At 50.0% G+C, this 16,626-nt stretch overlaps 5 protein-coding genes across 5 annotated transcripts; 4 read left to right on the top strand and 1 right to left on the bottom strand.

Moving 5' to 3' along the window:
* Window positions 1-20: 20 nt before the first annotated feature.
* On the top strand, window positions 21-1,821 carry CI109_103043 (uncharacterized protein; the record flags this gene model as incomplete). Its single annotated transcript, XM_032001431.1, has 8 exons — window positions 21-69; window positions 126-299; window positions 353-774; window positions 857-1,041; window positions 1,112-1,271; window positions 1,330-1,366; window positions 1,519-1,621; window positions 1,677-1,821. The coding sequence occupies 8 exons, from the start codon at window positions 21-23 to the stop codon at window positions 1,819-1,821; spliced, it is 1,275 nt and encodes a 424-aa protein (XP_031864321.1).
* A 372-nt stretch (window positions 1,822-2,193) lies between these two features.
* Window positions 2,194-3,975, bottom strand: CI109_103044 (uncharacterized protein; the record flags this gene model as incomplete). Its single annotated transcript, XM_032001432.1, has 7 exons — window positions 2,194-2,307; window positions 2,369-2,467; window positions 2,536-2,688; window positions 2,745-2,876; window positions 2,949-3,087; window positions 3,155-3,358; window positions 3,416-3,975. The coding sequence occupies 7 exons, from the start codon at window positions 3,973-3,975 to the stop codon at window positions 2,194-2,196; spliced, it is 1,401 nt and encodes a 466-aa protein (XP_031864322.1).
* A 342-nt stretch (window positions 3,976-4,317) lies between these two features.
* CI109_103045 (uncharacterized protein) lies at window positions 4,318-5,908 on the top strand (the record flags this gene model as incomplete). Its single annotated transcript, XM_032001433.1, has 9 exons — window positions 4,318-4,354; window positions 4,417-4,439; window positions 4,504-4,925; window positions 5,002-5,080; window positions 5,134-5,222; window positions 5,274-5,345; window positions 5,413-5,500; window positions 5,558-5,740; window positions 5,792-5,908. The coding sequence occupies 9 exons, from the start codon at window positions 4,318-4,320 to the stop codon at window positions 5,906-5,908; spliced, it is 1,110 nt and encodes a 369-aa protein (XP_031864323.1).
* Window positions 5,909-6,360: 452 nt separating this feature from the next.
* CI109_103046 (uncharacterized protein) lies at window positions 6,361-9,661 on the top strand (the record flags this gene model as incomplete). Its single annotated transcript, XM_032001434.1, has 12 exons — window positions 6,361-7,374; window positions 7,443-7,731; window positions 7,814-7,861; window positions 7,912-8,026; window positions 8,080-8,173; window positions 8,231-8,595; window positions 8,670-8,756; window positions 8,817-8,903; window positions 8,966-9,025; window positions 9,083-9,152; window positions 9,213-9,287; window positions 9,344-9,661. The coding sequence occupies 12 exons, from the start codon at window positions 6,361-6,363 to the stop codon at window positions 9,659-9,661; spliced, it is 2,622 nt and encodes an 873-aa protein (XP_031864324.1).
* Window positions 9,662-10,040: 379 nt separating this feature from the next.
* Window positions 10,041-16,488, top strand: CI109_103047 (uncharacterized protein; the record flags this gene model as incomplete). The annotated part of the gene is made up of 5 exons (XM_065967233.1): window positions 10,041-10,515; window positions 10,579-11,155; window positions 11,228-13,148; window positions 13,203-13,475; window positions 13,531-16,488. The coding sequence occupies 5 exons, from the start codon at window positions 10,041-10,043 to the stop codon at window positions 16,486-16,488; spliced, it is 6,204 nt and encodes a 2,067-aa protein (XP_065823305.1).
* Window positions 16,489-16,626: the final 138 nt, after the last annotated feature.

The raw sequence follows: 16,626 nt of genomic DNA on the forward strand, positions 1-16,626 counted from the left end.
ACAATATCACAGTGTATAATATGCTTAAACTATGGCCACTCCTTACTATACTTGGTACACCTTTGCTGGGTGAGTGGTCAAAGAGCCGATTGATTTCATAGCTGATTATTGCCACATTGACACAGTCAAAGGTGCACCTGGTGTCAAGATGTATTACCCGAGCCAGCCTTTCACTGAGATCACCACTATCCCAGCAAGACCCACTCAAGCACCAAGTGTACTGGACAAGAGGGTCATAAATGTCCTTAATATTAGTCCCAGTCCAACCAACCTAGAATCTACAAGCATGACCCTGACAGGTAAGGTTACACCATGCGCAATGATGATGCTATGACTGCTGACAATTGTGTAGCAGCTTCTGACAGCTCTGCCTCAGATACAGATGAGAATGGGACACCTGCTCCAGACAGTGACTCTACCAGCAGCAGCAGTACAGATGACAGTGCTCAATCAAACAGTAGTAGTGGAGTCACATCTATGCCAACCAGTACAGGAAGTTCTGCCAGTGACTCAGATACTTCCAGTTCTGGAGGGACTGTCTCTACCAGTAGTGAAGAAGCCCAGGAATCAGATTCTGCAACTGCTTCCAGCACTGATATCAGTGATGTCTTTTCCAACACGGCATCAACAACAATAAGTTCCAGTGGCACAGCTATTGCAACTTCCATTGCAGATGGTAGTGACAGTTACACTGTAAATAGCACTACTATCTTTGGTGCAGGGGGTGTAGCCAATTGTTCTCTCTTACACTCCAACACAGGAGCCGACTGGTTGGTAAGTCTGTGCTTCCCTTGAAACTCATATATGTGGAGTTGGAACTGACCGACCGGAATCTTGTGTCATCCTGTGTGAACAGATCTCAGCAGCTTGTGCAATGATGAAATGCAATCCCAAATGGATAGAAGCAAACCTCAAGGTCATAGAAGCAGGTGCATACACGGTGCAAATAACAACATACGATGAGCAATACAATGCACATCACACTGAGGTGACATATGCAAATGCAACAAGGGACACAAGTGATAATGCAAATGGTGCTTGGTATGTTGGTTGATCTATGATATCACCACACCGTACAAAGCTGTGCTAACTGAAGAGTCAAACAAACCAGGATAGGAGGGACTATAGACCGTGGAGTGGAGAACATGGGGGGCCTTGGTGTGAACAATAACCAGTTACTCAACCAGACGCAGTGGGAGGAACACAATGGTGGTGGTTCATATCTTGCAGCAGGCCTTATGGGTCTTCAATATCTTACTGGATGGTATCCAGTGAGTTGCATTCTACCTGAAAGCAGTGGGAGAGTCAAGCTAACAAAGAGCAATATAGACATATGATTTAGTCCCCGATGATGATAAATTGCTCAGTAAGTGCCAAAAATGCCCCTATTTACCATCTGAAATGAAGCTGAGTACAAGAGGCACTACTTGTACATCTAGTCAGCTGGCTTGCAAAAGCAAGAGGTATGTACACACTGAACTCTTCTAAATACCTTTTGACTGACATCTTGCATCTTAGGTTCCCCTCTAATCGCCATGACCCCACCCAAGAAGTTCAATCTCGGACAACTTGCATCCTCCCAATATTACACTGTCAGCCACTTTGAGAGTGACACTAATAAGTGAGTTTGGTAGTGTTCTGTAATAGTCCAGTATTGCACTCTGACATGGTTGTAGTACTGTTGTGTGGGATCCTTACGGTCAAGGAGATAGTGCATATCACACTCTTGGCTTGGATGACTTTAGGAGAAGTTTCCTTGGGCTGTACCATCTTGATTGGCCTCACTTCTTCCATGCCAATCAAGATGGAGGATCTCAGTAGTCATATATACCATCCTTGCATTACCAGGTACATAGTAGATACGCTGCATGTAATTATCTCAACAGATACGTCGATGCTACGTGATCACACGATCTAGCCTATCGTAAAGCTCTGAGCTAGCATTGTGCGCAATTAAATGAAGCCCGGCTGTTGCGAGTGCGATAAGCGTTGTCCTAAGCTCGCTGAAACAATACATAGCCCTATGCAAACAAGCACGTAAACTAATACACCGCACCGACATGATTTCTAGTATAAGATTAGCCAACAACGACGATCTCCCCACACCATATCTCCGCCAGCACTACAACCCGCTCACGTCGAGATCACAGCTCCATACTTTGTGTGGTACTGCAGTCACGCCGATGCCTCCGCTCATGACGCTCTCACACCACTGCTGTGAGATCGTTTCTTCTCGTACTTCTTGATCCACGGATGGACCATGACTTCGAACAATGGGAGTCTGTCCTCCGGCGTGTATCTCAACAGCTATAAATGGGGAAAGCAATCAGCTCTCGGCTCAATTTTGTCAAACGCAGGCAGTACATACCCTAGTGATCAAGTCTGCGGCTTCGGGAGAGACGGTCGATGGGATGTGTAAGTCGACATTTCGAATACGCTTGTACGTCGCAGCATGACCCGCCAAGTCCTGACAGATTACCATATCAGTTTCGCGAACACGAGTTAAACTGACCCCAATCATGAATTGGAACTCACCTCGAAAGGAGGACCTCCGACAACAAACTCATAGGCGAGTACTCCTATCGCCCAAAGATCGACGGCTGCAGTATGAGGTTTGCCCTCAACCATCTCTGGCGGCAAGTAATCCAACGTTCCACACATCGTTTGTCGTCGATTACTTGGCGCGTGCTACGTCTTTGTTAGCGCTAGGATTCAGAATCCCGAAGTGAAGCTGTCGCACTCACCACACTCCATCCGAAATCAGCGATCTTGAGCTCGCCCTTGAGACCAATCAACAAGTTTTCAGGCTTGATGTCTCGATGTATGACATGCTTTTTGTGAAGGTATGATAAGGCGTCGGCCATCTGGGCGATGTACTGTGAGAGCCGCAAAAAACTGATCAGATTACCGCGTGGAGTACAACGAATGTCGAGAAACAGTCAACTCACCCTGCTACTACGCTTCTCGTCAAACTTGCCCAACTTTGACAATTGCTTGTACAGCTCTCCCTTCATCGCAAATTCCAGCACCAAAAATATCCTGTTGGCATCGTGGAAGTATCCGTACAGTCTCAAGATATTCGGGTGTCTGTGAGGTCATACAATCGATCAGCTTCAGCTGTACGACGCGCTGGACCGTGAGGGATTGGACTGACCTCAAGTTCTGCTGAATCTCGATCTCCCTTCGGACCTGTTTCTCGACTCTGCCCTGAATGATCTCTGCCTTGTTGAGACTCTTGAGAGCGACGATGAAGTGAGGTGGTGCTTTTGTGCGGGCGAGGTAGACACGTCCAAATTTGCCCTTACCGAGGGGACGACCGATTGTGAATGCAGGTAAGGATAGTGCAATTCCACCACCGCTGGTACAGGAGACCTGTCAGTCAAAAACAGTCGGTGTGAGCGGTAAGCACACTCACCCTCCACTGTCCATCTCGAGGATCTTCGCAGCTTCTCCTGTAATCAATTCTCTTCCCGCTTCGTCAACCTCGAAACCTCCATCGTATTTACCCACATCCATCGGTCTAGCAGCAGTGCTAGTAGATGGATGCTTAGCCGCGGTGGGGTTCATCGATGACGAGAGTGCTCGGGACGAAGTGGAATGGGCTGGACCGTGTAGTCCATGAGCCGTATGTTGCGACAATGAGGGTTTGGGCTTTGACATCGGTGATCCTGATCCGGCTTTGGGATGGTGAGGTACGTTGACGCCTGCAAGTTTGAGTAATGGCCCTCGCTGAGGATCGCTATACCCTACAGAGGAAGAAGAAGATGAGGTGGGGAGACCAGTGTTTGGAGGACGAACGAGACCTGGGTTCATGTATTTCTTCATCAAAGGTGGGAGACGGTTTTGCGAGTTGGATGATGGGAGAGTGTTGTTTGTTGATTGGGATTGGGAATGGCCAGAATGTCCTTTTGGCGTAGGAGAAGATGAGCCATTGAGCGAAAGCCCTGCCATCATCTTGGAGATTGGTTCCGACATTATGTCGACGCGATTTGTTCAGGTGTGATCAAGATGATGTTATGCAATGTGAAGAGGAAAAGAAGTGTATGATTGTTGATTGTTGATTGTCGATTGTTGTGCGGTTGGCTTAGGAAAGCAGGCGCGGGTCTCAATCAACAAACAATCTCTCAGTAAACATAATGCGCCTAATTGGCAAAAGACGAGAATGGTTTTAGGCATGCCAATCATTTCCTACCGGTTCGGCTAGAATCGTCAGCGATGACAACTGTCCACAAAATGTTTTGAACGCATCATTGACATTACATTAACGTCGCATCATATCAGACAGGGTACCCCAGTAGACCACTATACAACACCAGGATGGCACCTCGAGATGTAGGACGGGTCGTCATGGACGGTAGGTTTCGGCTTGTTAGGAGGTGATACATTCAAACTGATTCATTGTTTTGCCACCACCAGTCGCATTTTTCGCGGCGTCACAGGTAAGCGGCTACCTCCCACCAGGTGTCAAATGCAGAGTAGCTGACACTCGCTCATCTTCTGCAGGTCGCACTATACTACGCTCTTCGTTACGTCCTCTCATCTATCGACACGAATCCCGGCGCATCGAAGAAAGCCAAAGATAAGGGAAAGACACTCCTAACTCAAACCGGTTTATCAGAAGCCGAGCTGTCCAAACTCGATCTGGACGAGTACGAAACGACAATAGCAGGCGAGATCGTACCCCCCTCAGCGATCGACGTCACATTTGACAGTATAGGTGGATTGGACGAGATCATTGCCAGTCTGAGAGAGACAGTTATCTATCCGTTGACATTTCCGGAGCTGTTTGGCAGTGGGAACGGATTATTGAGTGCGCCGAAGGGTGTGTTGTTATACGGTCATCCGGGATGTGGAAAGACCATGTTGGCGAAAGCTCTGGCGAAGGAGAGTGGGGCGACGTTCATCAACTTGCCCTTGTCCAGCTTGTGAGTCGATATTTTTCTTGACTTTCCCATCTTTGGTCAAATGCAGCGGGAGCCGATGCTAATACTTTGATTGTAGAACAAACAAATGGTTCGGCGAGTCCAACAAGCTTGTTGCTGGTCTCTTCTCCCTGGCTCGCAAAGTGCAACCCAGTATAGTGAGTTCTAGCGGCCTATCGAGGAACATCTGCTCATATAAAACATCGTACAGATCTTCATCGATGAGATCGACTCCTTATTCCGGGAACGATCATCTGGTGACCACGAAGTCACAGCTATGATGAAGGCCGAGTTCATGACGTGCGTACTGAATGGACAATCTGAATCTTATATACTGATGCTCTCGTGCAGATTATGGGATGGATTGACAACAGGCAGCAGCTCGAGAGTGTTAGTGCTCGGTGCTACAAACAGACCAAACGAGTGAGTTCGTCTGGACTGGCACCCGCTTTCCTTGCTTAACACGCTCATCTGACGTTCTCGCGTACAGTATCGATCCCGCTATCCTCCGTCGAATGCCAAAGCGATTCCCCATTAGATTGCCGAATCACGAGCAACGTGTCAAGATCCTTACCTTGGTACGTTGCATGGCGGTTATTTATCGATCGCAATGCTGACAACAGACCGACTGTCAGATGCTCGCTCATACTAAACTCGCCCCCGATTTCTCTATAGCACAACTTGCTCGTCGCACGGACGGTTTATCAGGATCTGACCTGAGAGAAACGTGTCGAAACGCTGCTATGATGCCTGTGCAGGAACTAATGAGGGAGAAGGGCAAGAGTGGAAAGGAAGGTCTGGAAGCGGCTCGCAAAGACGTATGTCATCTGTCTCGTGTACGAACCAACTCTGACAACCATGTTCCATAGGGCTTCCATCTTCGACCACTCACGCTGAACGACTTTGTCACCCATGACTCACATGCTTATGCTCACGTCGAGCCTAGCCGGAAACCGCCTGGAGCTTATGCGGAGCCCGTTGATTAGAGAGAGCAATGTACATGCGGATTCAGGGGTGGTGGAGGATCTTCAATAGAGCGTACATACATACCAAAGTTCAGACAGGCATGCATACATTGCTCCTGCACATCCTCCAATCTTGGTGGTATCGATCGTGCGCAGTACAGGGGTCACGTTTCGTTTTACCGGTATCCGGGTCCTTGTTGGTTTTCTTTCAGGGCCGGAACGAGAACGATGAGATGAGTTAGTGGAAGGCACGCGTTCCACCTGTTCTCGCTTTTTGACTTCCAAAGTATAAATCAATCCCAGTTACACGTACACGTAGACATACTGCACTGTTTAGACATTGTGCAGTACTCGGGAAGCTGTCAGCAAGCTAAACACGAGCAAGAAGCATGTCTCATAGACCCTACCACCGATAGATAGCGCCTATTCCTAACCCTCGTTCTGCCAATCCACGTTATTCCACCTTAATCACCATGTCCTCCGCCCCGAAGGAACCACCGGCCACGCCTCGGAGACTCGCCACGAACACACACCTCCAAGTGGAGAACACGGGCCCTTCTCCACGTATCCCATATCGAGCGACCTCTACGCCCCCGCGAACTCCACTCGCGCTCCATACGCCTCCACCGGTATGGATGTCCTCTCGACCCGTCACTCCTCGCGAAGAGTATCCCGAGTCTCCTACCAGTTTCCGTCCGAGAGCTTCATCAAACCAGATGAAACCACCTCCTTTCTCATTAGGTCAACCACCGGCTCCTCGTAGCAGAAGACTGCCTAAACTCTTTCGTTCGCCAAAACGAGCTTTGATCTATTTGGTGCTACTTGGACTGCTGGGCTTGACAGTCAAGGTGTTGGGCCGATTTGGGAAGCATGGACTCGTAGAAGGTGGTCTAGGAGTGGGTCGGTTAATCTGGAAACGACATCAGAAGATTCCGGTGGAAGAGATTGATGATGGACTATGTCGTTTCGTCTCACCGGTCGACGCATACCAAAGAGATTTACGACGTCTACGAAAGTTACACCCTTCATCATCACATCACGACCCACTATCACATCCTCACCCACCACACAACCTCACATCTCACAATTCGCACTCGCACACAAAATCACATCATCACACTTATTCACCTACTGGTCATCTGCTCGTCTCTTCTGATCCAGAAGCGCCTCATCCTATCCCATTACTCCTCGACTTAGGTGAGAAGAGATGGGAAGAACTACTCTCAAGACAATCAAGAACTTTGTCTGAGGCGGTCCGAGAATACACCAGAAGATATGGTAGGAGACCGCCAAAAGGATTTGACGTATGGTGGGACTTTGCGATGCAGCATAATTTGGTATTACCGGACGAATACGATAGGATAAACCTCGATTTGGCACCCTTCTTTGCGCTGCCAAAGGATGAGATGAAGAGGAGGATGACGATGGTAGAGGATATGGCGGAGACTTTTACGTTGATCATCGAGAATGGACAAGTGGACATACAGGTGAGTGCGCTGTGTTGCGGTTATCGCAATCGCTACTCGTTGTATCTATCGGCTGACTCTTGGTTCAGATCAAAGACCCGGGAGGCCTGGAATGGGGCGGTACCCTTCCCCGAGCAGCAGACACAGCCAACCTGCTTCGAGCTTTCTCACGCTTCCTACCCGACATGCGAGCGACCTTTTCCATCTTCGATCAACCGCAGATCTACCTTTCTTGGGCTAGACGAGGATCATTAGTAGACCTGGGTTTGAGGGGAGAACATACTACACATCTGGAAGAGACGGATAGTGCGCATGTGAAGTTATCGAGGAGTTGTGCGCCGGACTCGAACTACAGGAAGGAGGACGATTTCTCGGAAGGTGAGTTTCCTTCTCTACCACAGCTAGCGATTAGATCAATGGATAGAAATGTGGACTGACTGATGATATTGGCTCTTGATAGGTAAATCGTTCATCTACGATAGTCTGGAAGCCGGAGATTTGTGCCAGAGTGAGTCAAACTCTTCGAGAGGACGCCGGTCGAAGCTGATGATTCCGCAGACCCGTATCTTATCCCAATTCACGGTCTCACGATTGAGCCACACGGTCATGACTCTCATCCTCGACCTCACACACAACTCCTTCCGCTCTTCAGTCTTGCAAAGACGTCTATCAAGTGAGGATATTCTGGCCTAGCCGTGTATCAGGATGAGCTAATTGTGGTGATAGCTCCGACATCCTTATCACCCCTCTTGACCAATTCAACGACAACCCCGGGAACGATCCAGCGTGGGAGAACAAGACCAGCTCGAAACTCGCTTGGGTGAGTAGCAACCATCTAAAGGCTATGTCAGCTCACTAACAAGTACGCAACCTGTAGAGAGGTAGCCCTACAGGAATCTCGATGATGAGTGCCGACTTACCTTGGAGACAAGCACATCGGATTCGGCTACACACCTTTGCACAGAACCGATCATCAGATGCGATGACTTTCATTGTCCCTGATCTTGGCCAGGACGACGAAGACGACCAAGAAGAAGAAAGCAATGCTGAGCCTGGAACAGGGTCTCCCGAGTCTCACCACCAAAGCCACTCGCAGGAGGCGCACTCGGAAGGCGGGGAAGCGCTTCATTTCATCGAGGAGGAAGTTACGACTCGCGAAGCTATGACGTTCTTTTACGACATGAAACTTGCAGGTGATCCTATTCAGTGCCTGGACGAGGATGGTACTTGCGCCGATATGCGGTGAGTCGATAACAAGTCGTCACACGTTTCAACAAGTATGCGTCTGCTGATCCGCAATGGTCTGACTTGAATAGGACTGAGATTCAGTGGGCACCTCACCAGAGAGGAGAAGAGCTGAACAAGCACAAATTCCTGCTTGATATCGATGGAAATGGATGGAGGTAAGCGATTGGCGTGCGCTAGCAGCAGACTTCACAGCTAATCACAGTGGGTGAAATTAGCGGACGGTTCAGGAAGTTGATGAGCACGAACTCAGTCGTTATCAAGATGACCATGTTCACCGAATGGTTTCAGCCTCATTTGATCCCGTACGTCCTAATGTATCTCCCATATACAAACTGCGGCGCTGACGAGGAAGCGGTGATCGTAGGTGGTTCATGTATATTCCTGCTAAGCTCGATTTCTCTGATCTGACCGACATCATGGCATTGTGAGTAATACGCTGTCTCCTCCTGCGGGTTCTTCAACTGACTCCGGGCATGTTCAGCTTCCGCGGAACTCCTAATCATCCAGAGCTAGCATTCGATGAGACGGCAGCTGCCTTAGCACGGAATGGGGTAAGTGACAATGCTGTTTGGGTTTGGAAAGTCGCTGACTGTCCGAATCTGGTGCCACAGCAATGCTTCGTGCAGAGGATGTTCAGAGTGGAGGATCTCCAAGCATACATGATGAGGCTGTTCTTGGAGTATGCGGTGCGTGTGTGCCTCACTCAATCAAGCGATGACAATGTGCTGATGGTGAACATCAGAGGATCGCGGCCGACGAAGGCATCGATATGGACTTCTACCTCGACGACGAGGTAGTGGAAGGCGAGGGTGAAGGAACGACTATCGAGGTTGTCGACGAACAGGACCTGGGCCCACATCCCCAGGGTGAAGCGGGCATTGCACCTGCAGTGGCGGATGTGGATTGGAGTATGGAGGGAATCAACGAGAAGGAAGTCGTCGAGGTAGACGCACAACCGATACATCTGGAGATACAGGCCATCGACGAAATATTGGATATCCAGCAGGTGGATTCGTGGCAATCTGAAGATCTGGTCGATGAGGCAGCAGACGAGGCGTGAAACACACTTTCTTTTCACATTTACAAGCATCTTGGTTCATAGATCTGTAATAACAGGTAGCTTTGTAGACATCATCAGCATACATTTCATGTCAAGCATTGTCGTGTGTTCCGCGATTGTCATTGCTCTCGAACTGTGTATAATAAGTTGGCTTAGATGTCCGACCAGCGTCACGTGATGTTTCCCCGCTTTGACCCCCGCGTTTCTTCGAGGTCCGGGCGTAAGGGATAATAGATGTTGAGGAGGTCTGTGCTCTTGTGAGCTTTGATACACATATATCACTTCTGACTCTTTGTCTCCTGTTCTCTTCTTCTTTCTTTCTTCACAACGACAACGTATATCACATGCGGTCGCGGCACTAGTCTTCTGTTTGCCAATGATGGTGTCATTCCTCTCATTCTTCACGAACAAGAAGAAAGCAAGAGGTTCAAGTCCGCCCATCTCTCCTGATAGCGATGTTCCTCGGTCCACTACCGCAACCCCGACTACGACACCCACGACCAGACCGCCGTCGGCTGGTCGCTTGCTCTCTCTGAGACATAAGCCTTCGCCCAAACCATACGACCTATCATCACGACGTGCGAGCTCTGAATTGTCTCGAAAGAAGAGCCAGAAACGAGCTTCGTTCCAGGGTACCTCTAGCACCGGCATAGGAGAACTGACTTTACCAAAGTTGGACCTTGGTCCCGACATACTGTCTCCGACAGGGAGCGATGCGAGTCTAGCATTTGGTCCTGTGGGAGGGAAGGTTGAGTTGACTGCGCAGGAGAAAGGGATCCTCGATAAGCTGAGATGGGATGTAGGAGAGGTGAAGGTCGCTTTGGAAGTCTTCGGGAAAGTATTGAGAGATACAGGTGAGCTTTTTATCAATGATCTCGTACACAAGATGAAACCTTGTGGCTGAGTAGTCTTTGCAGGCCATGATATCGTCGGAATCATGCTTCCTCACAAATTGGGCCAAGATCCGACGACCCAACGATATCTAGTCGCTTTATTCGCACTTTCCATCAAGCCCGAACTATCTACCTCCTTTCCCTCTATCTCTTTGTCTCAGTCAGACTCGTCACAATCTCTGCGTGAGAAACTACAGCTCGCAGTGAGGGAAATTGACAGCCCTGTCGATCTGGCCGAAGTCATCAAATTCGTCCTCCGACGACTCACCACCTCTGGGAACTCTGTTATCGACAATTTACTGTATGCCAAATTCGTGCAAGACGAACATGCCCTCTCGTATCCGCTTGCAGCGTACGAGACTCTACTCTTGTCAAACTTACCAAGCGAAACCAGGGGGTATCTGACTGAGATTTTCGAGCTTCTGGCCGGGCTAGCGACTTACAGCGATGCAAATACCATGTCGAGCGGAAGATTGTCATACCTGCTTGGTTGGTGGATCTCGGGAAGAGAGGACATTAGTTTGGGCAGTTGGGAGAAGTTATACGCCGATTGGCAAGGCGCGGGAAAGAGGGTGGAACATCTCTTCTATGCTTGGATCAGGTTAGTTGGCTTAAGTTGGCTTCCTGCATGGATGAGTAGACGAGCTCCAATTGACAGTAGAACAATTGCCAGGTATCAATCGACCACTCAACAGCTACCGACTCGCTTATTAAGCGTGGTCAAAGACTACCCCTTCGGCGAATCGTCCGCCTCGTCGGAACATCTCCCTCTTCCCCCGCCGTCATCATTCAACCGTCGTACCTTACACATCAGCTTGACCACCGATCAGCCCATCAAAGAGTTGTCACTCTCACCAGCAGAAATATTGAGAGCTGCTCTGGCTGCCAAGGTCTCCAGGAGTGACTCCGTCCCACTTTGGTCGTCGCTGAGACCTAAGAGTGACGTGTCTGACATCTTGTCAGAGGAGTCTGTCGCATTTCTCAACACTATCGGCGCTCAATCCTCTCGAACACCAGCGACTACGCCCAAACCTGAAGAGTATTCCACCCCTCCGACAGCTAACGATGGACCGCTCTACCGACCGTTTTCCAGTTTCTCCGCTCCACGTACATCTCCCAATGGTCACTCTCGTCAACGATCGCAATCACACGGCGGTCTAGCCGTCTCCCCAGCGGCTGAGAGCAAAGTATCATCAAACACATCAATTGGCGACAAAGATAGGAAGCAAGACGACTCTCCGATCTCACTTCGGAAACAAGTGTCTTTGGGAGTGTTTGACACCCCATCTGATTCAGTATGGGACGATTTCCAAAAGTCAGGCTTTGGCGACTCGCCTACCACTGTGGGTGACCTGGGTCTAGCCTTCTCACCCAGACCAGCGTCGAGTGGCGCTCGGCCTGCGATCCCGAAAAGCGCTACGAGTCCGACCGGCGGATTGAGCCGCGGGAGTGGTTTTGGCACTCGGCCAGCGATCAGAAAGAAGACCACGTTCCAGGATCAAGTCCAGGAGGCTAGTGTGCCTGGGTACAGCTTGGATAAGGAGGAAGTAGTAGAGGTGAACGACGTGTTCTTGTCTTTCGTTGAAGATGGTCAACTGGATCCCACCACAACAATCCACTGGCCTCCGTTCACTCTGGCGCGCCTCGTGACTCCTTTGTCCTCAGTTGTCAATGAGTCCTGTGCTCAGCCTGATTCAGCTCCCAGACCCATCGAGTGGCTTCTTATCACGATCGAGCACCAAGAGGCGCTTCCGCCACCCACGCTAATTGAGAAGAACGAACCAGAACTGGACCTTCTCGATCGTTCGATGTCCCCTAGTGCCACTTCCAACTCATCAAGAACTAGTACGAACAAAGGTTTCAAGGACTTTGCGAACTCCTTCAAGCGTTCTTCGTCTTTCGTGGCGAGACCTACCACGGGTATGCGAAGAAGTATATTTGGGGGATCGGCAAGGTCTATGTCCAAACATGCCGAGAGTGCATTACCTCCGCTTGTTGAGAACCCCGCTCGGAATCTCCAGACTCCCGCTTCCGCTCATTCGCTCACACCGACAGAATATACAGTGGGCGAGATGGGCGAGATTGTCAAGATTCCTTCGCAAGCGCAGCCATCGGTCGATTCGAGTACTCCGGTCAAATTTACCAAGCCTGGTGTCACGGGCCCAGTAACAGACTCGGTGGTATCCGATTGGTCGTATGTAGCTGAAGGCGCGGCCCATGTAGTTTTCGCGTATCGCGGCACTTCTCCCACTTACATCGGCAAAGTTCTTCGAATCCGCAAGGCGAACGATCATCCGGGATCCGCACCGGAGATGATGTCCAGGATCCAGGAGGTTCAACAAGTTTGGAGGCATGATTTGCTTCCTCGACTGGTCCCTTCTCATCTTCTCGTTTCTGCGACAGAAGTGGTTCTGGATCAGGTGTGGTATAAAGATCTCCTGGCCCATGCAGATGAGATGAGACCTGAGGCGAGGAAGGTTGACGGGACGACTCTGGCCGAGCTGGTTGAAGGGGAGGGTAAAGGACTCTTGATGGAGGATACGACAGTGACAGAGCGGAAAGGGGGTACTGTCACCCTTGCGGTCGAGATCAAGGTAAGCTCCTCGGTTCTGCTTCACAAATTTGCGAGCTGAAAGCAGGTTTTGTAGCCGAAGTGGGGCTTCTTGCCTGCTGCAGAGTTCCTCGAACCTCCCGATTCTGTCCCTATCAAATCCCGCATTTCACGGTTCACGTTACACAGTCATTATCGTGGCGAGGATGTCTCTGGCGGGGAAGATTACGACCCAGTTGATCTGTATTCTAGCGAAGAAGAACGGATGGCCAGAGGGTTGGAAGGATTATGGCAGATCTGGAGTAAGAGTGGGGGTAAGGCGAACAACTTGAGGGTGTTCGTTGATGGCTTGTTGGTTACACCCGATCAGGTTAGTTGACACTATCCTGAAAGACACATGGAATCCAACTGATGATGCTGAGCAGGCTGAAAAGATCCCAAACTTTTCTTCTCAAGGTGGTCTCGCTGAAGGGACGATGCCCTTTATCCTACCTCTTCTCAAATCTTCCAACATCCTCTCCCATCTCAAAGCACTTCAGCACAACCTCGACCCCACCGATATCTCCGATCTCGTGTCTCGATTCAGATCCGTATACCCCGCTGCGGACCTCTTCGATCCTGCACTAGTTCCCGATCCATCTATGTCAGAATTGAACGAACTCGTCAATGCGTATCTTGCTGATCCATCCGCAGGGTCGTCGCCCAATAGTAGCTGGACATTACGCCAAAGACTCGTCGCTTACTCCCTTTCTGCGATATTTAAGGACTGTTCGATCTTTGTCAAAGCGACTCTGAAACGTTCAGATGATGAACTCTGGGTACTAGACCAAGGACAAACGGAGGGAGGTGTCAAGATGATTGATCTGGATTTGAAACCGATTAAGAATCTGAGGAAATGGGCAGAATTAGATGAGAAGCTTTGGAAGTATTGGTTGGAAACGAAGGGTCCAGGAATTATTTCGTCAGACGAAAACACCAATGACGAGCTCAGTGAGGAAGCTGAAGTACAGCCTGTGGTTGAGTCTTCGATCGTTCTGGAAGCGACGGACGGAGAAGTCGAGGATGCGACTGAGTCTGTGGAGGTTAGGAGTAAAAGGTCGACAGCTCCTTCACCTTCGCCGCAGCTTACTATACGCGAATTGCCGAACACGACCGGATCTACTACAAGTGACCACATAGCTGTGGTCCCGTCATTTGTTGCTGTAACTTCAGTGGGGCACACGAACGAGCAAGCATCGGAAACGAACGAAGACAACGCGAATCAACATATCGCTGGTGTTATCGAGGAAAGGGATGAACAGTTGGGATGGGAGCAATCAGGACTGGCATCTGAGATGGCGGTTACCAACGCCGATGTCATGACCGACAGATCTGGCGACTCGGCGGATGACGATCCTTCCGAGCCGAAAGGGCCCGTGGAATTTGGAATTTCTGATTCTACCGAGCACCATGAGTCGTCCCACTCATCAGACAAGCGTGTACATGTAGGCGAGGCAGAAGCTCATTCTCTCACGCGAGAGCAAAACCGGGACATTGCGGTGGAGCATGAAGGTCAGCTTGTACCGATCCGACTAAACGATGAACAAGCGACTGCAAGCACAGATGTCAAGTCTGCTGCGACCACCCAAGTCCTTACTCTCGAACCATCTATCGAAGATCATTCGTTCGAGAAATTTGAAGAATCGATACGAATTTCACAGTCGGTTGTCGCGGATGAAGACACCGCCGAAGAGCAGGGAATGGATATTGCGTCTGAATCAGCTCATCCACCTCAAGAATCAGACTCAACTCAGGACATTGAGGGTGATAGGAGCGCATCACCGAAATTCGAACCAACATCGATGGAGCCAGCCACGACCACAAATCGAGAGATCGAAGATGAGACGCTATCGACAGCCAACCATGTGCCTGACTCCGAAACAACCGAAGACGTCGACAACAGTTCTTTCTTGAGTGACGCCCTTGCGCAGCAGGATCAGGTCGATCTCGCTGCTAGCTCTGGTGTCGAAGCTTCCCAAACAGACAATGGAGCGTCTGATACCACGGCAGAAGGTGAGAGGGGGATCGCCGAGTTCGAACCAGCTGCTCAGATTTCCAGCATTGGCAACGAGGAGAAGCCGGAAGTGGACGCCCCCGTCGACACTGTCCTTTCGCTTCAACAAGGGGAACCCGACACAATAGCGAGTCTCGATAGCGAAGCGTCCGCGACGGAGGAGGATCGCAACGTACCGGGCATGGAGGACGATGATACTGCTGAATATGAGAAGTCTGCCCATGTCTCTGTGCCTGGACAAGAGATAGAACCCGAAACGAATACCGACCTCGTCGACTTACCTTCACTTGAACAGGGTGAAGGTGGTCCCGCAACGAACTCCAACAACGATGAGACCGAGACGGAGCAGAATGATGTCGCTGTGACAGATGACAATAGCGAGGTGGAGGACAAGCAGACTGGCCCTGTCTCAACAATTCAAGGCGATCTAGAGCCCGACACAACCTGGTCCCCAGTCGACAATAATTCTGTCCCACATGACAAATCGCATACGGGCAACGTTTCGGGCGTCGAGGGTAGTTCTGCCACAGAGTTTAACGACACGTTGGTTGAGGAGGAGAGGGACATAGCTCAGCAGGTGCTGGAACCAACACCGGACACGGAACTTAGGCAAGCGGATGGAAGTGGAACCGACTTGGGCAAGCAACAAGTGCTTACTCTGAACGGAGTTAGCTCACAAAGCGACGAACGATCTCTTGAGCACGATTCGATTACATCAACTCTGGAAAGGGACGAGCAGTCGAATTTGGGAGCAAATCCGGAGATGGTCACGACAACTCAGCCAGAGGCTGACAGCGAGGCCTATGACAGCCAAAGTGCGCAAATACCTCCTCCTCATGTCGTCGGGAATCAACCAGGCGAGCCGGATGCTACATCCAATGAGGCATTGCTTGTTGCTCAAGAAGTCCCTGTGGAGCAGATCACATCCTCGTTATCCAAACATGAACATAAAACCGTCGCCACGCCAATAACACATCAACCTGAAGATGCCAAAGGTACCACCCACGTCACCGACGAGAATGAAAGCCCAGTTGACGATGCAACCCTCAGCGCCACTGAAGCTGCAATTGCGAGCGGGATCTCAACCCCGTTCTACGATATGAGTGACAATGAGATTTCCGAACCGGAGAGTAAAACAATCCACACCGCTCAAATACCGACTACACAACCTGCTTCGCAATTTGTACTTGCCGAACCAATATCCTTCGCCAACACATCCGAGTCGCCACAATCTTCGAGTGCACGTCCAACGCATATTGAGCACAACAAGCGAGACAACGAACATGACACTGAATCGATAGGTCAGCAGACGAAGTCGGAAGACAACTAGGAATTGCATTGCAACTCAGATTACGCGTACGGATTGAACATTTAGCATTTTCCTTGTACAATAGCATATACCAGTCCTTTCCGGATTACCTTACCCTGCACTTGCTATCTTAACTTATAATGATCATTTGTACATACC

Source organism: Kwoniella shandongensis, chromosome 5 (assembly GCF_008629635.2).
Source record: "Kwoniella shandongensis chromosome 5, complete sequence".
NCBI classification, from domain to species: Eukaryota; Fungi; Basidiomycota; class Tremellomycetes; order Tremellales; family Cryptococcaceae; genus Kwoniella; species Kwoniella shandongensis.